At 37.0% G+C, this 22,128-nt stretch overlaps 1 protein-coding gene across 3 annotated transcripts in view; it reads right to left on the bottom strand.

Moving 5' to 3' along the window:
* Positions 1-17,627: 17,627 nt before the first annotated feature.
* RBM27 (RNA binding motif protein 27) overlaps positions 17,628-22,128 on the bottom strand; it is an 87,804-nt gene continuing 83,303 nt past the window's right edge. For 2 of the 3 annotated variants that reach the window (XM_015141102.3, XM_078004123.1), the window contains exon 20: positions 17,628-20,912. In XM_015141102.3, coding sequence (XP_014996588.1) covers positions 20,829-20,912 — 84 coding nt within the window. In that variant the 3' untranslated portion in view covers positions 17,628-20,828. 3 annotated transcript variants of the gene reach the window in all.

Genomic DNA, 22,128 nt, shown 5'->3' with positions numbered 1-22,128 from the left:
CATCTGTGTAAAGACAGCAGGGAGAGGAGCTCCTGACCTAGGCCCTGCTGAGAACAAAGCCAGGACACCTGAGAATTGAAGGGCTCCCATCCTTTAAAGCTTTCCTAAGACAAGCATTGCTTATCATTCTCCTGCATGTCTTGGTGCTTTTACTATCCATGCATGCATCACTAAACAATTTATCCATAGCATCATTGTGCAAGTTTATAAAGTTGATATAAATGGCATCACATTATATGCATTCTATTGCCACTTGCTCTTTTTGATCAACATTATGTTTCAGAGATTTATTCACATGGCTCCAGTTCATTCATTTTAATAACTGCATAGCATTTTATTGCTCATAATACGTTTCATTTCTTGAGTGATGGGTACCTTTGGTGTTTGTTATATCCTCCTCTAAACTTTATAGGAGTCTGAAATATTTCATGATATAAAAAATAAAGTGAGTGCTATCATTTGGGTTTTTGTGGATAACATAATACTTCTGGCTGTTCATGGCTGTCCGAGTAGGCAAGAACGTGCAGCTTCCCACACATCCATACTCCTGGCTCTGTAAGCTTGAGCTCAGCCAGTAATCATTTTGTAATAATACCTAGTATTTATTGAACATTTTTGCTATGCGAGGCACTGTGCCCAGTGCTTTCAGAGGGTGATCTTGTTTAATCCTCATAACAATCCTACAGGGAGGAGGGTGTCATTATTATCCTCTGTTTATAGCTAAGAGAACTGAGGCTCAGAAGTTTGGTAACATGGCCAACTTCTCACAGCTAGGAAGGTGCAGAGTCAGGATTTGAAAGCAGGCCTCTAGGATTTGTGTTCTCACCACCATACCATTGCTTCCTAGTTGGGAGAGTGAGGGATGCCTTTCACTTGGTTTGGATGCTCTCGGTTTGCCTGTTCCCTCCCGCAAGATACTCTTAGCCAAACACCAATGGTAGGACAGAAACGTAAAAGGAGCGCTGGGATTGTAACCTTCATCCAAATCCTTCTTCATTACAGTTTCGGTGAAGAAACCACCCTTTCAGATGGTTTAATCTACACATTAAAATAGTTCCAAGAACCAGACACTACCCTAAACCCACTTTCACCCCACCAAATTTGCCCGGCCTCCATCCTTCCAAACAAGGCTCTCTAGGGCTTGGGACCTACCACAAAGGTTGGCTGACAGACTTTTTGGGGCCAAATCTTTAGATCTTTGTGATTTTTCTTAAATTAGGTTATACTTAAAGTCATTGTCATCTTATTCTTTTCCCTCATCACTTGTCTTCTTTTTTTGCTTCCTTTTCTTTAAATGCAAATAGTATTTACATTATTTAAGGTGAGGATCTAAAATATGCCAGTTTCATAGTTTCATCTTAGTATTTTTTTTAAAAAATTTTGTATATATTAGGAGCCTTTAAAACGGACATGGCCTGGAAGACTGAGAAGGTTTACTTTGACTCTGGTGCAGAGGGAAGGTCCAGGGTCTTGTAGGTCCCACTGTGTGCTGAGAATTCCATCTGATGCCCTGGATAACCCTCAAGCCTTTGCAACAGCCAGACTAAATAAAGACTCTTGGATGATTCCGAACTCACTATCTGTGGAAGGCCTATTAAAGGGTAACATGAAGGGTATCAGTGCTTGTGTTTGTTTGTTTCACCATATGTCCAGTCCAAATTAGCACTGGCTGTGGATGAGTAACCACTGAAAACTGCTGTTGCTCAGCCAAGCTGACAGGTGACACTTCTCAACTGCAACCTTCCTCCAAAACCTAATATTAATTCTATTCTGCAACTGTGCTACCAAAATCCAAACCAATCAGTGTAAAAACAATTAAACTTCATGCCTCTGAAAAATCATCGTCTGATTAATCAGACAAGATTGCTTTTGGCCAGGCACGGTGGCTCACACCTGTAATCCCAGCACTTTGGGAGGCCAAGGCCAGTGGATCACTTGAGGTCAGGAGTTTGAGACCAGCCTGGCCAACAAGGTGAAACCCTGTCTCTACTAAAAAACTACAAAAATCAGCTGGGCATAGTGCATGCACCTGTAGCCCCAGCTACTTGGGAGGCTGAGGCAGGAGAATTGCTTGAACCCGGGAGGCAGAGGTTGCAGTGAGCCGAGATCATGCCACTGCACTCCAACCTGGGCTGCAGAGTGAGACTCTATCTGAAAAAAAAAAAAGGTTGCTTTCTAGCCAGGGATCTGATCTGCTATTTTAATAATTTCAAACATTCTGAGCAAGACCGCTGCTCCTTTTAAAGGACTGCTGTAACTTCAGGCACTTGTGACAAAACCTGGGTGAATTATTAGACAATTTCATGCTGGTTTGCAGAGTGATTAAAACAAGTGGCCTTGAATGATAGCATATGTTATAAAGAGATGGAGCCTTTCAGTTATAAAAGATGTATCAATCAGGGGAAAGCAAATACAAATTAAAGTTTGATGAGCAATTGGATATTAATTGCTACTAACTCTGCTTTTTATGTCACTTTGATATGGAGTGGATCATAAACATGGTAAGCGATACTAATAATGTATATTCACTTCAATACAACTTTATGGTTCCATTTATTAAAGAAACCAATATTGGGATTGAGTTGTGAATGCACGAGTGTGCACTTTTCCTGTTGTATACCTTCATCTAACTCTTGCCGGGCAGGCTCTCCACCACAATCTGCAGGGTACATTACAGTTGCTTAGACATCTAAGAGTCATTGCCTAGCTTTTTCTTTATGCATCAGTTCTAAATTACAGTCGAAACAAATGTAACAGCAAACTAGGGCTTTATATTTTTTCTGGAGTTTTTTTTGGTTTTAATAAGTTGCCTGCTCTTTACTGAATTTAGACAGCAATCTCAAGGGAAGGAAAGTCATCCTGATGTCGTTAAGTAGACATCAGGTAGACATCAAGTAGACATTGTAGTGTAGATCTATAAATAGCCAAAATGTTTTATATCAAATACAACCCAATTTTTTCTCGAATATAAAAGTAATTTTTTTAATTTTAAAAATACAAAGATGACACATAATCAGTAGTAAAAAAAAAAAACCCTATATTTTTCAAAATTAAAATGAAAGTTTACTGGATAATCAGTTTTATAATGTCCTTTTCTCCTTTAACAATCCATTGAGACCATTTTTAAATTTTTATGTTACCTGGATTCATAGCTCAGTTCTGCCATGTCTTTACTATGTGATCCTGGACAAATTACTTAACCTCTCTGTGCTTCCGTTTTTCTTCTGGGTAAAATGGGCATAATAATATGTGCCTTAAGGATCATTGTAAAACTAAATGAGACTTTTTAAAAACATTCTTTAAAATAATTATTTAACACTTAGCACTATGCCTGACAAGTCCTCAAAAAAGTTAGCTATTTTTATTATGACAATATTATTTATAATGGGTGGGGTCTATTCAATCATATTGCTCTCCTATAATTTATTTAATCAATTTGCTATTGCTGGCCCTTCAGGATGACACCAACATTTCTCATTAATACCTGGCATTATTACCTTGAGATAAATCCTCAGGAGCCAGTATGCCTAAGAGAACTTCTAGGAAATACAGCTTCTCTTTCCTGCAATGGTTGCCATTACTCAGAGTTGTAGCACAACCATTTGGGAGATATGATACTTTAGCACTACCTTTGAGGCATCTACTTCTGTATAATACACTTATCCTACTAGTTTAGTTGTTGTTTTGTTTTTAAACCATCCACAATTTGCCTTTGTTTGGGTGAAGTGTAGCCCAGTTCGGAGCTAGGCTGAACAATTTTCTTGAGATCCCTGAGAAGACCAAGCAGACATTCTGCTTTGGCAGGTAACCTTTACCTACTCTATGTGTCAGAACCAAACACATACTTATGTGCATTTGATTTTTTTTCTTGGAAGAAAACCTAACTATTAATTAGGCTAAAGCCTTCAAGCAAAATATTTCACTAGGCTATTTGCCTCAGAACCTATATTTTTATAGCCTGTCCATTAATTGTGAACAGATTATTTAAAAGGGATATATATTAATAAATATTAAGGGTGGAAACCAAAAAAGTAAACCAGGACAAAGGTTCCACTGTATGTGTATCACCTCAGAGGGGACCCCCAGCAGGCAATGAAACGGGGCTTTTTCACAAAGCAAAGGGAGGAGGGATGTCAGGGGCGGCACTAGGCAGGATCCTGGTGTTTTGAATCTGTTTGATTAAAAGGCAGGTTTGTGTACAGAATTAGAGAAACAAATCATAGAACGGACACCTTGTGATGTTAAGCCCCTTCACAAACAAAAGACATGTGTTGCATCTCATTAAAACAGGTTTTCTTTTATTGCCACTGATGGATTGGGATGTCATAATTTTCCCTCAAAAGTAAATGGCCTATTTTCAAAGTAGGCGGAGGGTCTGTGCTCCTTATATCTGTTCTTAATTCAAGAAATATATCTAACTGTAGTCTAACAAGAGTCAGTCTCAGAAGAAATTAATGAGGAACATCCATTAATTATTTATGCTCTGAAACAGTAGGTCTGCTAATGTTTCTGCTAATCACCAAAGCAAAACAGATGTATCTTCATAAAGACAATCTTGAAGAATAGAACGAGTATAAAAGAGACACAAATAGAAAAAAGATGTATATGTATGGCGATGACAGGAAATAATAGTGAGCATCACTGCTCCTAAGACAAGCACAGAAAAATTGTCAGAGAGAGTTCTGTTCATGATTTCTAGCGTTTAAATGTTATAGTAAGCAATAATAGTAAGAGTTAAGTTTATAGGGGCTAAAACTAATGCTAGAAAATGAAAAGAATTAGACTCCTACTTTTTAAAAAAGCATTTAGAAAACTGTCCAATTTCCATAAACATTCTAAAAGCAGCATCTTTCATGGATGTTAAATGAATGGTAAGATTGTAAATTTTAAAATCATCATTTACAAATACAAAATTATTCAAACCTTTATTTTTGCCTCCATACAAAATTGGTCAGAATTGAATCTGTCAGTCACTTCACGGAGTTGCAAAGATGGTGTTAACATGGCCCCCTCATGGTTCTGTGATCTGCAGTATGGAGTAGTATAGTGGAGCCATTTCTGAAACCAGATCATCTGGACGTAAAGTTTGACTCTACATTTACTAGCTTTGTAACTTGCGTAAGTTAACCTCTCAGTATCTTAACTTCCTCACTGGCAAAATGGAATAATAAGAGTACCCACCTCAAAAAACAACAACAACAACAACAACAACAAAAACAACAAAAAAAACAGAGTACCCACCTCAAAACGTTATAAAATGAGTTCTTAGGACAGTCCAAAATAAGTGCTCAGTATTTGTGAGTTATTATTATCATGATGGCCTTATTATAGTCAATATATGAGAATGACAATGCTGGGTATGTTTCATAGAATTCACATTTTGTATGGCTGCAGCTTTCACGATGGAATGATAGTGACAGGCTCCATGTTGCCTCCTAATGCATATTCCCGGTCATGATGTTGCTTCTCACAGTCCTTTGAATATAATACAATTCCCTTCACAGTCTAAGGGAGATTTGCAGGATGGTTGGTATCAATGTGGTGATCAGTACAGGGGCCACAGGAGACACGGCTTGAAAACTCGGTCCTTTTTCCAGTGGTCTGCCTCCAACCCATGCTGGAGACCGGGGATTAGATCCTTTCAATGGCACTTTTATCACTCAGATCTTTTATCCAAATTGTCACAGGGGGGTGTGCCTTTGCACTTCTTTGGAAAGGTCACCTATGTCCTGCCTGCTGTCATCAGTATATGACATCAGTGATTCTAGAAAATACTTCCCATTCTGCATGCCAGAATCACTTGGAGAAGTTTAATATGTATATTTAATAATATATTTATTGTCCAGGCGCAGTGGCTCATGCCTGTAATCCCAGCACTTTGGGATACCCAAGTGGGCAGATCACTCGAGATCAGGAGTTCGAGACCAGCTGATAAGTTTTATTGTTTAATAAAACACAGAAGTGACATAGAAAGCTTTGGCTGTATGTGGGTTTTGTTTTGTTAGTACAACTGATGGCATGTGGGCTTTGCCCAGCCCTGTGTATTTTCCCCACATTTTGTAAGCTGCTATTCAAAGGCAGTGATTCTTAACATCTGGGTCATTGCACATTTGACCTAAAGAGTGTCATTTATGAAAGATCCACTGTCATAAATGAGGGTGGATTTGAGGTTATCCCTTCTAATGAAATCACTCTCCCTCACCTGCATTCTCTAATGCTTTCTTGCATGGAGAGGAGAGGCACTTCTATTGCTGTGCATAAACTGGCATTCTGTTTAATCTCTACAGCAGTCTAGGGAGTGAGTGCCACTGATAGTGCATTTAAAAAGGTGGTTGAAATATTGCTTTGCTTACCAGAAAAAATTCAGGGGTGGGGGGCTATTTTTAGCTTGTCATGACCACGTATGCTCACATGATCGTGCAGTACCTACCGAGTAGGGTACAGCAAGACCCTGCTCTAGTCTCCAGCAGGCCAACGGCATGTTCCCCTATGAGCCAGAATGACTGTCTCACCTTTCAAGCTAGAACCCCTCACTGGCACAGGTCCTCCTTCATCCCACAATCGACCTCTCCCTAATGCCCCTGTGCCATTTCCTCTCTGCCTGCTCAACTGGGATGGCCTCAGCCTCGGACTTACAGGAGGTTTAGAAGAAATAAAGACATGAAACAATACAAGAATAGTAGATTCCTTTGATATTATCCTCCGTTTTCCACCCACCCCCATGAACATACCCCTTTAGCATCAATGATCCCAGAAGCAGTTGGTAGGATGTGAAATTAAAATAGAAATACCACAAAGAGAAGACAGCCTATGACCAAAAACCAAGCTCCCTGGAAGTAGCACATTAGCTCATTCATCCAAATGTGGGGAAAATACACAGGGCTGGGCAAAGCCCACATGCCATTAGTTATACTAACAAAACAAAACCCACATGCAGGCAAAGCTTTCTGTGTCACTTCTGTGTTTTATTAAACAACAAAACCTATCAGCCATGTAACAGGCACTGTTTTTTGTACACAGACCAACTGAATTCTAAGAGCTGCTCATCTGTATGGCAACATTTAGGTCTTTCTACCCACACCGGCCATGTTTCTATTTCCCTCTCCACATATTCCTGATCTGCAGCACATGCTTATTTGCTGCATTGTCTGTAAAAATGTGTACGCTCTCACAGAGCAGAATGCAATTCATCTGAAATAGAAACACGAACACTTTATAAACTAGGAAAATGAAAAAAACACGGGGGAGTGATGTATACTTTGATGACTACCAAAACTGGTGATACTGATGAGTTTTCTGCCACATGGTAGCAAAACTCTCTAAGGTGCCTATGCACATATTCAAAATTTCCAGACCACTTTTTCACGTATCACAAACTTCCTCTCGGGTATTTTTACTCTAGGACAGATACTATCACCTTAAAAAAGCAACATCCAGAACTGCACCTATTACTAAAATATCTACAGAGTATTTAAAAAACAGATAAACCAGGTATGGGAGAAAGAAGAAAATTAAGCAGCTATTCTAGAATTTATCTTCTTCCCAGTGTTGCCAGCCTCTGTCAGGAAAAAGGAGTTAACTTTCATAAAAACCTGAGCTACTAAGGTTATGCAAAATCAACGTGTATGGGGAGAAATAGCAAGGATGTTTCCTCTGTGTTTATCTTATAATTTATTATCCTCCTGAAACAAATGTGCAGATGACACTCATTTGTTCCTGACATAATGTGGTAGGTGGTAAAGTTCTTCAAAACTTGTGTAAGCTGCTTTTTAGTATTACTACCAATTCATGAAGTAGCAATAGCAAATTATCTTTACCCACATGAAAGTCCCAGTCTCTCATGCACTTTGTAATCTTAATTACAATAACTTTGTAATCTTATTTACGATAACTTTGTAATCTTTGTATCCTCTAGTAGGAAGTGCTAGAACAATGTAAAAGTTTGAATGATTACATAATCCTTATATTTGTTGCCTGAAAAAAAAGTCTCCTGTTGGCTATAAAATAGGCTTACTTTTTTTCTGCAGGTGCTTACCCTTTAGGGTGAGAGTGGAGTGTTAGAATGGAATCCACAGGTAATATTAAAAAGTCCCTTCCCCTAATGCTCCAGATCTAGTCCAGATAAAATCATTATTAAAAATTTCACACCTGTTATCCTGTTTTGATTTGAAATTTGAAGAACAACTTTGCCTCCGGCTTCTGGGTAGTCACATGAAGTTAATCACTGCAACAACAAGAAAGAAGAATAAAGCAGAAAACGAAGAGGGACTCCCTGTGAATTAAGCATGGTGCCCCTGGCTATCCCGGAGGAAATCAATGTGACCACGGCCTCCCTTCTTCTTAAAGGGGTATCCTGTGAAACCCCGTCTCTACTAAACATACAAAAAAACTAGCCGGGCATGGCGGCGGGCGCCTGTAGTCCCAGCTACTCGGGAGGCTGAGGCAGGAGAATGGCGTAAACGCGGGAGGCGGAGCTTGCAGTGAGCCAAGATCACGCCACTGCACTCCAGCCTGGGCGACAGAGCGAGACTCCGTCTCAAAAAAAAAGGGGGGGGGGAAGGGTGGGTATCCTTTGCTGTGGGGAATGGGATTTAAAAAAAAAAGGTTTACAATTTTATGAATAGAGAGATGATGTCCTAAGGAAGTATAAAATTGAGATATAAAAACAGCCTTATAGAAAAGTCTTTCTCTGAGAAACTATTTGCAAACTATGTATCCAACGAAGGACTAGTACCTAGAATATACGAGGAACTCAAAAAAATCACCAAAAGAAACCACAAATAATCCCACTAAAAAGTGGGCAAAGCGGCCGGGTGCGGTGGCTCACACCTGTAATCCCAGCACTTTGGGAGGCCGAGGCGGGCAGGTCACTTGAAGTCAGGAGTTCGAGACAAGCCTGGCCAATATGGCAAAACCGCGTCTCTAACAAAAATATAAAAAATTAGCCGGGTGTTGTGGCGCGGCACCTGTAATCCCAGCTACTTGGGAGGCTGAAGCAGGAGAATAGTTTGAACCGGGAGGTGGAGGTTGCAGTGAGCTGAGATCACACCACTGCACTCCAGCCTGAGAGACAGAGCGAGACTCCATCTCAAAAAAAAAAAAAAGAAAGAAAGAAAAACCAAGTGGGCAAAGGTGGCCAGGCGTGGTCACTCACGCCTGTAATCGTAGCACTTTGGGAGGCTTAGATGGGCAGATCACTTGCTGCCAAGGAGTTTGAGAACAGCCTGGCCAACATGGTGAAACCCCATCTCTACTTTACTTAATAATTTAAAATAAATGTATAAAAATAATTAAAAAAATTTAAAGTAAGTAAAGGATATGAATAGATGTTTCTCAAAAGAAGATATACGAATGTCCAACACACATGAAAAAAACGCTTAACACCACTAATTATTAGGGAACTGCAAATTAAAACCACAGTGAGATACCATACCACCTTACTCCTGCAAGAATAGCCATGATTAAAAAGTTAAAAAACAATAGATGTGGCGTGGATGTAGGGAAACAGGAATGCTTATACACTGCTAGTAGGAACGTAAATTACTACAATCTTGATGGAAAACAGTGTGAAGATTCTTTAAAGAACTAAAAGTAGATCTTTAAAGAGCTAAAAAGTGGATCTAACAGTTGATCCAGTAATCCCCACTGCTGGGTATCCCAAGGAAAAGAAGTCATTTATATGAAAAAGGCATTTGCATACATATGTTTATAGCAGCACAATTTGCAATTGCAAAGATACGGAACCAATCTAAGCACCCATTGACTAAAGAGCTGATAAAGAAAATGTGCCGTAAATACACCATGGAATACTATTCAGCCCTGAAAAAGAATGAAATAATGTCTTTTGCAGCAACTTGGATGGAGCTAGAGGCCATTATTCTAAATGAAGCAACACAAGAGTGGAAAACCGAAAACCTTATGTGCTCACTTATAAGTGGGAGCTAAGCTATGAGTACGCAAAGGCATACAGAGTGATATAATGGACTTTAGAGACTCAGAAGGGGGAGGATGGTGGGGGTTAGGGATAAAAAACTACATATTAGGTACAATGTACACTACTCAGGTGATTGGTGCACGAAAATTTCAGAATTCACTACTATAGAATTCATCCATGTAACAAAATCCAAGTGTACCCCAAAAGCTATTGAAATTTTTTAAAGGGAAAAAAATACCAATCTAATAATAAAACAAAAAGTAAGTAAAGTCTCCCTCTGGTCACTTTAATAGTGTGGCATGTTAGAAGGGAAGAGGGGAAACAAGCACAGATTCATCATTTCCAGACAAAAAGTGTGTCTAGTTTCTATTTGCGTGTTTAAAACATTTTTGTCTTCCAGGGTGTTCAATAAATCAATATGCTTGCTTAAATGGTTATAATAGAACTCACTAAAAAAAGAAATGTTTAATCGTTTTAATAACGATTATTTTCACAGTGTGTATCATTTGAATACTTTTGTAAAAGTTACAAGATGAAGAAAATGACAGCTTGCTTTTTTTTTCTGCCTTTTATCCAGAAACACAAAGTCCACGAATGACTTGTGAAGTTATTTCACATACTTTGTACTAATGATATATCTATTCAATAGCTATTCTAGTGTCCCCCAAACAAATCTATTCTATATACAAAACAGTTTCATCAGTTTTTCTATTTGAATTGTTTTCCTTTGGCTACACCCTATAACATAATTCATTGGCCAGCTTTTTTACACAAGTATACACATTTTACAAATTTTTTTTTTTTCTTCTGTCTCCCAGGCTGGAGTGCAATGGTGCGATCTTGGCTCACTGCAATCTCTGCCTCCTGGGTTCAAGCAATTCTCCTGCCTCAGCCTCCTGAGTTGCTGGGATTACAGACGTGCGCAGCCATGCCAGGTTAATTTTTGTATTTTTAATAGAGACAGGGATTCATCATGTTGGCCAGGCTGGTCTCCAACTCCTGACCTTAAGCGATCCCACCGCCTCAGCCTCCCAAAGTGCTGGGATTACAGGCATGAGCCACCGCGCCCAGCCACAGAATAGTTAAGGAAATATCTCATTTTCTATAACTAAGGGATTCACACTAAAGGATTTAATGGGCTGAAGCAGATCATGTAACAGACAACAGAACAGCCAGTAAGGGTCATTCTGAAGTGACTCTCTTAAATAAACACCCAGAACAAAGAGCCCAATACTAGGGAAGTGTTTATGCTTTTATGTGGTATGAGGAAAACTAGACAGAAAGGATTCTTATTAGGAAAGTGAGCCCCTTCTACCATCTTGGGAAGTGATTTGTAAGACTGTTAAAACATGCTTTGACACACCTCATGACTACATGTAATGTGTACTTACAACTGATACGGATTAGAAAATGTCGTCACCTATAGCTGTCTTTATCTAGTTGATTATCATGGTATACAGTATTATAGAAATACAGAGGTGCCAACTCAGGTATGCAGTATACCTTTCTCTTTTCTTCAACATTGCTTACACATTTATTTAGGTGGTTCCACAAGATTTAATAACCAAGGTAGAAAATTCAATTGCAGTTGAAAATAACTCGAGACCATTTGACGAAGCTTAGATCTGCTGATAGTGATGTACATTTCACAAAATACTTTCAGTGAACTCCCATTTAATGTTCATTGCAACCCTGTGAACATTAAATGGGTACTAATATTATAATGTTCATTTTATATGAGTAAACTGAGTCTTCTAAAGACTAAGAAGATCAGGGGCAGAGACTATACCTGTGATGCTAGTGCTTTGGGGGGCTGAGGCAGGAGGATTGCTTGAGCAAGGAAGTTCAGGCTACAATGAGCCATGATAGCACCACTGCACTCCCACCAGGCAGCTTGGATGACAGAGAGAGACCTTGTCTCCAAAGAAATGAAACAAACAAAACAAAACAAAAAAAGACTAAACCCTGTTCACAGCTCACGCAAGTAGCAAGAATTGAGATGTGAGCACAGTATCAAGCAATGGTAAAAAGCCCCATTTTGATGTCAGACATAACGTGGTTTTAACTGTTGGCTTTGCTTTGAGACCATAGGTGACACAACTGCTCTATGCCCAAGTTTCCTCTTGTACAAAAAAAGAAAAATAATAGTATACTTCAGAGTTGAATAATAATGTTTAAGAAACTTTCTGCAAAGAGTAGATGAAACTTCTTTGACATACTTGGGGGCCTCAGGAGACCACACAGCACCATTCTATTGAGATGACTCCAAATAATTTTCACATGAATGGCTAGAGTGCAGAAATGTATAATTTATTAGGATTTAAATAAATCAGGGAGAAAAGTGCTTTAAAGTTATTGGTAGAAAATTTTCAGAAAATAAAGTTATAATTCTAAGAAACTAAGTTTCTACGTATAAAATTCTTCCTTCCCTATATTTAACATTTCAAAGCAAAATATGCTGAAAAACTCTTTAATAACATGCATTTTTTTAAGCATTCGATCACAGTAAAAGTTTAAAAAAACACACATGACATACTTCTGGAATCTTCACAGAGGAAAAAAAACACACGACATAATCCAATTTTATTTTTAGGGTGAAATACCTGTCTTAAAACATGTGCTGTGTGGCCAGCAGAATGTTATAATCATTCTCTTTTGTCTCAGCAATTTTCCTGATACAATTATCATATTGGAAATATTCCCTAATGCTACAAAGTTTGTCAAGAATATAAGACTTTTTCATTGAACCTCTTAGAACATGCCTAGTTTTCTCATGGGCTGTCAAAGAACAAAAAGTCCCCTCTTCTTCAAGGCCACTTACATCTTTTTCTTTTTTCAGATGACTATTACCATAACAACTACAAGTCAATAAACATTTCAAAGTTCTCCAAATAGCAAAAATTAGAAATTCGTAAAGATTTGGAATGATCTAAGAAATGTGAACATGTAAAAAAACAACTCCCCAAACAGAACAATGACATGAACATCAGTTTTATTCACTGAGAATAATTCTTTTTAAAAATCTATGGCATAAACATAACTATAAACGAACACTGCTATTCTCAGCACTTTTTGTCTAGAAAATTCAGTGTTCTATATGAAAACATCATTAAATTAAAGCATGTAAACTTATTTATGTACAACATGATTTTTTTAATGTGAAGGTTAAAAGGAAAAAGACACGAGAAATATTGAAAAACACAAAGAATCAAGGTAGAAATACTGCAAGATTATCATAATTCAATTTGTCACAGGGAAAACATTTAAAATTGAAAACAAAATAACACAGGTTATGATATAGCTAAATTATTGTGAATGTATCAAATTGGCTGGCTGTATATTGTGGAGGTCACAGAAAATTACTACTTTAAAATGTTCCCCCACAAATTAACATAAATAAGCTGTTCTCTGTGGTTTCCAATATGCTACCTAAAAACACAGTGTTGCTCCCCAAGGGAGTCTGGTTCCAATCCAAGGCAGATGAGAAAGATGGAGCCAGAATGGCAGCGTTTGACAGACACTAATAAAAAAGACCAGTGACATTCTACAGACTTGGCAATATTCCGTTTTATTAGAAGCAGTGGAGCACAGAGGTTAAGAACTTGAGCTCTGGGGTCAGACCTGTGTTCAAATGCTGACTCCACCACTACAGGTTGTGTGACCTCAGGAAGGCAAATTTATCTCTCTGAAACTGTTTTCAAAGCTGAATAAGGTGGTAAGAACACCTTCCTCAAAGGCTATGGTAAGCACAGAATGTAGGCAAACGACTCACTCCACTAATTGGGTCACAGTCTGCATTCAGTCCATGGGTTATTTCTTCAAAGTGAGTTTAAAATTATCAATCAGGTTAATTCAAAGTATTTGTTTGGTACCATGGTATTATAAGAAAGTCAGGTTTTATTGCTTAAGGAATTCCAAAAGAAAAGTACATAGACAAGGGGGTAGAAATACTGAAATGTGTAACTCATAACTCCATGATGAGTTCTGATTTCACTACTTTGCAGACTTAATGGTTTTCTCCTTTGCATTTCTGAATATATGGGAATATTCTTATGGACATGTCCCCAGTCTTTCTTTTCGCACTTTAGAAACTGGGAAAGGTCAGACATGTAAAGAGACAAGTGACACACTTGCTCAAGAGTAAGAAAAGTGGCAAAGGCAGTTAGTTATGTTTTATATAGGGCTTATCTATTTCTTATATTTCTTATAAACTTATAGGGATATGTTTGAAAAAGGTGAAATTCAGTGGCACGTTAGAATATACATTTTTTTTAAGGTATCAAAATTGGTTCGTTTTAAATTGTTGATGGCTAAGGTGAACTCTAAGTACAAAATTTAATTCAAAGCCAAATAATCTCTTACTGATTTATAGCCCTTAAAGAGTTGTAGTTGTGGGCCAGGCACAGCGGCTCACATCCTGTAATCCCAGCACTTTGGGAGGCCGTGGCGGGTGGATCACGAGATCAGGAGTTGGAGACCAGCCTGGCCAATATGGTGAAACCCCGTCTCTACAAAAATACAAAAATTAGCCAGCGTGGTGGCACGTGTCTGTAGTCCCAGCTACACGGGAGGCTGAGGCAAGAGAATCGCTTGAACCTGGGAGGTGGAGGTTGCAGTGAGCTGAAATTGCGCCACTGACTCCAGCCTGAGCCACAGAGCAAGACTCCATCTCAAAAAAAAAAAAAAAAAACAAAAACAAAAAACTGTAGTTTTATGGACTTCACAGCTTTTTAAAAAATATACAAATAATTACTGCAGTGATTTGAATTGCATAAAATGTAGCACCAATATATCAATATTCCCATTCCCTTCCCAAGACAAGTAATGACAAAAATATAAAACCGTAGGCAAGCTTAAAAAGTCACTGAGAAGTTGTCTACTTTAAAAATTAAAAACTACAAAATACTCTTCAAGAAAAAACATCAAGTAAAAAAAAAAAAAAGGAAAAACAGAAGTAGTAACATTTTATATTCAAAATAGTTTCTACAATGTCACGGCAAGGAAGACAATGACTTTAAAATGCGCTCCATCATGCAACTCAATAGGCTAATTTTCCAAACTGTAATTTTGAAAGCCAAATAGTGGGAACCTGACAAGATTTTTATCTAATAGGATGAAAATATCAGGTGCATATTGGGTAGGTATTGTTTTGTAAGCTTTCGTTTTGTGTGTGTATACTGGGTTCCAATGCAAAATGTGTCTCATTTTGAGTTGCTGTGAAAAAAGATTCAGTCCCTGCTCCAAGACTAAAGTTTGCCTTTTGGAGCCCCCTGCAGGCTCTAAATGTTAATAATGTAAATCCTAAAGTAAATAAATAGCCCTACTGTTGGAGGGTGGTTCAGAAATTACCATTCAATAATTTATGCAGGAATACATGTTTACATAGATAAATAGGCAGCATTTGGTCTAAGAACTCAAACTGACTATGTGAGTAGTCTCAATCTTGAAGCGAAATTATCCTCAAGAAAAAATTAATTTGGCAAGGTCTGTATTAGGCCTTACTAATTAAATTTAAAATTAGAAGAAATATATCAATACCTCACAATAATAGAAGTCTGGAGGCAAACTAAGAAGTAAAATCGCAAGGATTTTAGGAAACTATTAATAAGACACTCATCTTTATAAGGTTTTTACAAAAGAGTGTTAACAATTTAATCAACAGAAACGGCTAAGTGCTGAAAAGGCTTGTTTCCGCCCCTATACTTGCCTTCAAAGAATACAGTAAATTACAATTTTGAACAATCAAGTGCTAAACCTGAACTCCAACTCTACATATTATTTTAAGAACTAGTAGGTCACCACATCAAACTAGTAAAACTATGAAGTTGGCTGGGGGTGGTAGCTCAAGCCTGTAATCCCAGCACTTTGGGAGGTCAAGGTTAGAGGATCACTTAAGGTCAGGAGTTCAAGACTAGCGTGGCCAACACAGTGAAACTTTGTCTCTACCAAAAATACAAAAATTAGCCAAGATTGTGCCACTGCACTCCAATCTGGGCAACATAACAAGACTCTGTCTCAAAAACAACAAAAAACAAAAAATACCTCTATGTAGTGGTTAGAAAACTGAAGTGGAAGTGAGGTCAGAAATTCAGGCTTATCTTTATCTAAAACAAGCTAAGGGGTCTTCTTTCCTTGCTGCTCTTTCACAAAAGATAATTTAATATAAATGCAAAGACAAAGTAACAGCAATGTTAATCATGCTCATGTTAATGAACACCACCACCACCACCACCACAATAAGAAATGCTTGCAGAAGCTTAAGAGTAGATGCAAACACAAATAACTCACAATCTTCAAACACTATTCTGACCTTGATTTCACCCTGTATCAAATTGCCTATCTTAGAATGCTGGAATGGTTTAGTTAACCTAAGGTCAACTGCAGAACAGGGAAGAGGCCAAATGGTAGATGATCCTGTTGAAAGGAGAGATCTTGGCAATAAAATCAATTTAGCATAAATGAAGGTGATTCATAATACAAGCAGTAGCAGTAGATTGCCTTTTTTTTTTTTTTTTTCTTTTCTGGGTCAGTTTTGGTTGGTCTTTCAAATTAGGTCTTTGAGACTAAAAATGAACATAAAATGAGCAGCTCTACACAGCAAGGTAATGTTGGTCCATTTAGTCTAAAGCAACCCAATCATCCAATATCCCCACATGTTGATAAACACAATTGTATCTATGTTTACAGTAACATATCTAGATCCAGATTTGATTGTATGCTGGGGCTTATGATTCAAAATTTATCTTTGGCTTTAGTACAATTTACTTCAAAATCAGTAAAAATATCACATAAAATCATTAATTTCTGTTAATGAAAGCTGTTTTAGTAAAACATTTGATTTGTTCATTAGATGTAACTATGTTCAGAATTACGCCTCCTCCCTCCAAAAAAGTCCCAAAACTAATGTTTATTGTAAATATATTTAGGATTAATTATGATCTATTCAAAGCAATGGTGACAAACAGCTTATCTGCTATTTACATAATATATAAAATAAATTTTATTTGAAAAGAATGAAAATAAACTTTACTCTCGTTCTTTGAGTATTTTCTTGTATAAGCTGAAATTTTAAGAATGCTCCTTCTTAAACAATGCATAATCATTGGAAGGGGAATTTTATAATAGCATTTTTTTAAATGGTAAAACAAAGTGATACACTTCCCTTCTCTTTCTCATCACCACCCAGTCCTTAGTACATAAGATCACTACCTACTCCTGTTTGTCCCTTACAAATCTTCGTCACATTCAGAACTGATTTATCTTTAAATCATCTCTTGTAGGTGTTTTTTCCCTTCTCCTATTCTACTTAAGGAAAATGTCCCTCCTACAATTGGCAGACATAATGAATATCCTCAAGACAACATTAAAATAATTGCTTTCATGAAACTGTTTTGTGCTTTTTATCTGGGATACCTAAGAACCATCCATGAACAAAATAATGTGGCTATCAAAGGTTACTTACAAGTAGCATTTTAATACCTTCTCTTTCATTCTCCAGGTTACTCTGTTGAGAAAGTTATCCTACTTAATATTTAATAGCCAGTGACTTCAAACCCAACTTCATATTGAATGACATTCTCTCGTTTATGAACACAACATAAAACACACATACATGGCCACTACTCACCCACTCTCACAAGCAAGCATACACACACATTTTCTTTCTTTCCAGAACAAGCCAGAATTACAGCTCTTTTGGTGATTGTTATAATTTTTGGAATGGTTCATAAATTTTCCAAATTCTTTTAAATTTGTATTACTTTCATCTTTTTTTCTTTTTTTTTCCAATTGTGAACCATTCCATATTGCATCTTTATTGCAAAAGTCAACATGCTTCTTAGAAATTCAGATTGTAATTGATAAAACAAACATTACATATATGAATTTAAATGTATAAACAGTTAGAAATTCAACAATATCTCCTATTATACTATTACACAAGATCACAATTTTGTAAAAACTATAATACAGGCATACTATACATCAAGAGGAACCACTATTCCTTTTCACATGATTTTTTTCTTTTTTGAAAAAAATGACTCATCACCAAGGACCCTTTCTTTTCACCTTAACAGGACTGCTTTCCAATTTATCATCTTAGCTGGTAACAATATTTCTTCAATGTTATACAATGAAATTGAGGGAAATTTTGCAATACTTGGGGTTACCTTTTTATCTTGGACAGTAATCCAGTAGTATATCAGGCTGACCTAATCAACTGGTGGCTATTATTGATACATATAAATGATGTCATACACATTAAGAGGAACAGAATTTGCCTTAGATGCTGTATGTTATTTCTGTAAATAAAGATGCCAAGAAAACATGTATGGCAGTTATTCACTTTTAAGTGAAATTCTAACAGCTGAAGATTCGATGGTGGAAGTAAAATATCCCAAAGGGGGCGGGGGATATATATAAACTATTTTACGCTAACCTTAAGTGTTCCAATATTATAATTAACTCACTTTAAATTCATCTTTGAGTCAAACATGTTTTAAAATTCTTTGAAAGCATACTTTTAAAGTATTTTTAGTCCTGTTTAAGGTGTACTGAAAACTTTTATAGAAAGGGCCTCAAATCTTACTGAAAAAACTGTTTTTCACTTTAACACATCTCTTTTTTATCCTCTGCCCCCAATACTAAAAAGTCAAATTTTCAACTTTTTACTGATAAGATGTTCATTTTGAGGTCAAAAAAATCATATGAAAAGGAATCTCATTCTGTTGAACTGTCAATCTACTGAAATTTTTCTTACAGTTCCATTTATTTACTGTAATTTTCAGTTTCCAAATACAAAAATACAACAATTCTTATTGAAATCTATACGCTGGTAGTTTTAGTACACAAAAAGAAAAAAAAAAACAAAAAACAAAACACCCAAACAAATTATTTACAAAATTATACAGTTTAAGAAAAAGCTTTGTACAAAAAATATATAAATCCTTTGTTCCCTCTATCACGATTAAACTGTCAGGACTCAAAATATTCACCACAATGAATCTTTCAAAATATATACCGACTGAGCCACAGACATCAAGAAAAATTTCATTAGAGATGATGGAGGAGTAAGGAGCAAGATTGTGTACTCTAGATACACCATTCTAATGTTTTCCTTCTTTTATAAGCTTATTTTACCTTCAATGTTACTAGAAATATAACAATAACCTAGAAAGAGGAAGTCCTTATTATTATGAAAGAAAATTATATGAACTTAAAAAGGACCCTGGTTTGACACATCAGTCCAGGAAAACACGTAGAAGAATAAAGATTATCAGAACATGGGATTTAACTTCTTATAGCTAAGTAAATCTAGAATCCTGATGGTTTTAAGTTCTTGAGTGAATAGTTTCTATTTTGAGAAATAGTCTTTACCTCAGCAAACAAAATCTTTGACATAGTGGTCACCAAGAACCTTTTGGAGCCAACAGGAGGTTTCAATTTTTCATACCACACATATATAAAAACAAAGATGTGTATATCCTTGAAAAAGTGATGGCCTATGTACATTAATCATTTTATTTTCCCAGGGGTCAGTACAGTGTAGTGTTGCTCCTCTGCTTTTCCATCTAACATTCAGAACACGAGGACATAAATTTACATATATATTTTACTTAACAGATACTCTATACAGTGTACAGTAAAAATGCACACAGGAAACTCTACTGAGGGATGCATATGTTCATGGATAGCAACAAACTACAAAATTATGAAAAAATAAGGTCATCTGATCAAAGTCATATATGACTCCCATTTATTACTAGTATACTCAGCCCTCAACCCCCTCCCACCCACCTCCCACCCCCAGTCACCTCACTATCATGGTTTTAATTTAGGAAAAGAATTTCAGACATTTTAAAACCCTTCTGTGTAACTATAACTGAACTGAAGCTTCAAAAGAGGGAGAAAAAAGAAAAAGCTGGTGATTCTCTTCTCCCCAAAATCCTTTCATCATTCTCATCAAAACATCACTTATTTATCCAGGTACTGGTTTGAACCTTTTATTGGAGACTGCCTGCGGTTGCCCAAATGAACCACTTATATCAATGATGACGAAAGTCAGGCCTATTAATAGAAAGGCAAGAGGAAGAAAAGGGGGATGAGAAAGGGGCAATAGGTGAAAGCCTTTTACATTCTGAGTTATAAAAATTTTTAAAAAGACCAGCCGAACCAGCGCTCACTAAATATCAAAGCAAACTAAGAATCAGTAGCTGGAAAAGTCCAGGAGTTCATATGACAAGAGAATGGAAATACTATAGAGCTAGCTACCATTGCTGTAGCATTTAAGAACACACAGTTTGTTGTGATTTTCACTGAAATAGTACTACCACACATAAAAACCATGAAAAACAAATTTAGACTGAATACAAATTGGGCTCCTCCAAAGTAAAAAAAAAAAATTAAAATAAACATATTTTTCTTCCAAGACCACTCTTGAAAGCAAAAGGGTATTTTAATTACAAATATTTCCTACTGTCTGATGACCCATCCATAATAACTGAGAGTTAAAAGATTACAGGTGATTTTGACATTTAATTAAACTTTATCAGTAGATTATAATCCAAAATAAAATTTCTGAACACCCTGTCATTTACATCATAATCCAACACCAATAGCAACAAAAAAAAGGTGGTGTGGAAAATAAGGCTCTAGAGATTATCCATGTCATTGCTGTGGATCTTCACAACTGTGTAAAAGTCACTAGGCCTTTGGTGCTTTAATATCATGTACAGTTATGAGATGTGTTTAAATAGCAAACTTGCTGTTCTTGAACCTACTGTGTTGAAAAGAAAAATAAAAAAAATTTTTTTGGCTCATTGACTTCTTTTAAATAATTTTTAAAAGTTGTTCTTCTAAACAATATTCCTAAAAATTATACAGCTAGCATCAGATTTCATCTTCGCCATGAGCGAGACTCATATTCATCTTCATCTTCATCGTCATCATCAGGCAAAAACAAATCTGAGGTTTCTGTTTCCTGAAGAAAGAGAGGTTAAAATCTGTTTAGTGGCACAAGAATGGTAAGTAAAATGCTTTTTACGCCAAAGGACAAACAGGGTAGTATATAAAGCCCAGGCTAGATTTCATAAGGGATGCATGCAGGAGTATCTTTCAGGGCAAAAAAAAAAAAAAAACCACCCCAAAATATTTTTGTAAATGAATATAAATTCTTCTCCCCTGCTAATTTTGCTACTTTTAATAGGAGATTTCTACTCTAACATCATTAGGAAAATAATGTGGACATTTAGTACAGAAAATTAAAGACTATGAGATACATTTCTGATAAATTAAAATTAATTTTATTCTATTAAAAATTAGGAAAATAGGCCGCCGCGGGCATCTGACAAAACACACCAAGTTCGTGCGGGACATGATTCGGGATGGGTGCGGCTTTGCCCCATACGAGCGGCGTGCCATGGAGTTACTGAAGGTCTCCAAGGACAAACGGGCCCTCAAACGTATCAAGAAAAGGGTGGGGACACACATCCGCGCCAAGAGGAAGCGGGAGGAGCTGAGCAACGTATTGGCCGCCCTGAGGAAAGCTGCTGCCAAGAAAGACTGAGCCCCCTCCCCTGCCCTCTCCCTGAAATAAAGAACAGCTTAACAGAAAAAAAAAAAGAATTAGGAAAATAAATGACCAAACACCTAAATCTTTGTTTTATATCCACCCAATCGTTTGTGAGAGGTGAATATACTAGCTTCCCCATGACACTGATATTCCAAATCTTACATAAAAATCTAAAATCTTAGACAAAGTAGATGTATCTGCAAACACTACCCAAACATCATGACTTTTTTTTTTCTTTTAATCTGGGGAAATTTCTGCTTTTGCTGTGTAAAATTACCCATATAGTGAGAAGACACTTGATCAAACTATAAATGCTAGGCATGTTTTAAAACCAAGATTGTCATATAAATCAGGAAAACCTCGCAATGTAGCCTAAGTGCTCACTAAATAAACTAATGATAAATAACAGAAGTAAAAAAGCAAAATAAATTCTCATATATTTTAAGAAGTTGAGGCCGGGCGCGGTGGCTCAAGCCTGTAATCCCAGCACTTTGGGAGGCCGAGACGGGCGGATCATGAGGTCAGGAGATCGAGACCATCCTGGCTGACACGGTGAAACCCCGTCTCTACTAAAAAATACAAAAAACTAGCCGGGCGAGGTGGCGGGCGCCTGTAGTCCCAGATA

This window comes from Macaca mulatta, chromosome 6, assembly GCF_049350105.2.
Source record: "Macaca mulatta isolate MMU2019108-1 chromosome 6, T2T-MMU8v2.0, whole genome shotgun sequence".
NCBI classification, from domain to species: Eukaryota; Metazoa; Chordata; class Mammalia; order Primates; family Cercopithecidae; genus Macaca; species Macaca mulatta.
The sequence above is the reverse complement of the archived record's forward strand: the minus strand, read 5'-3'. Positions and strand labels throughout refer to the sequence as shown.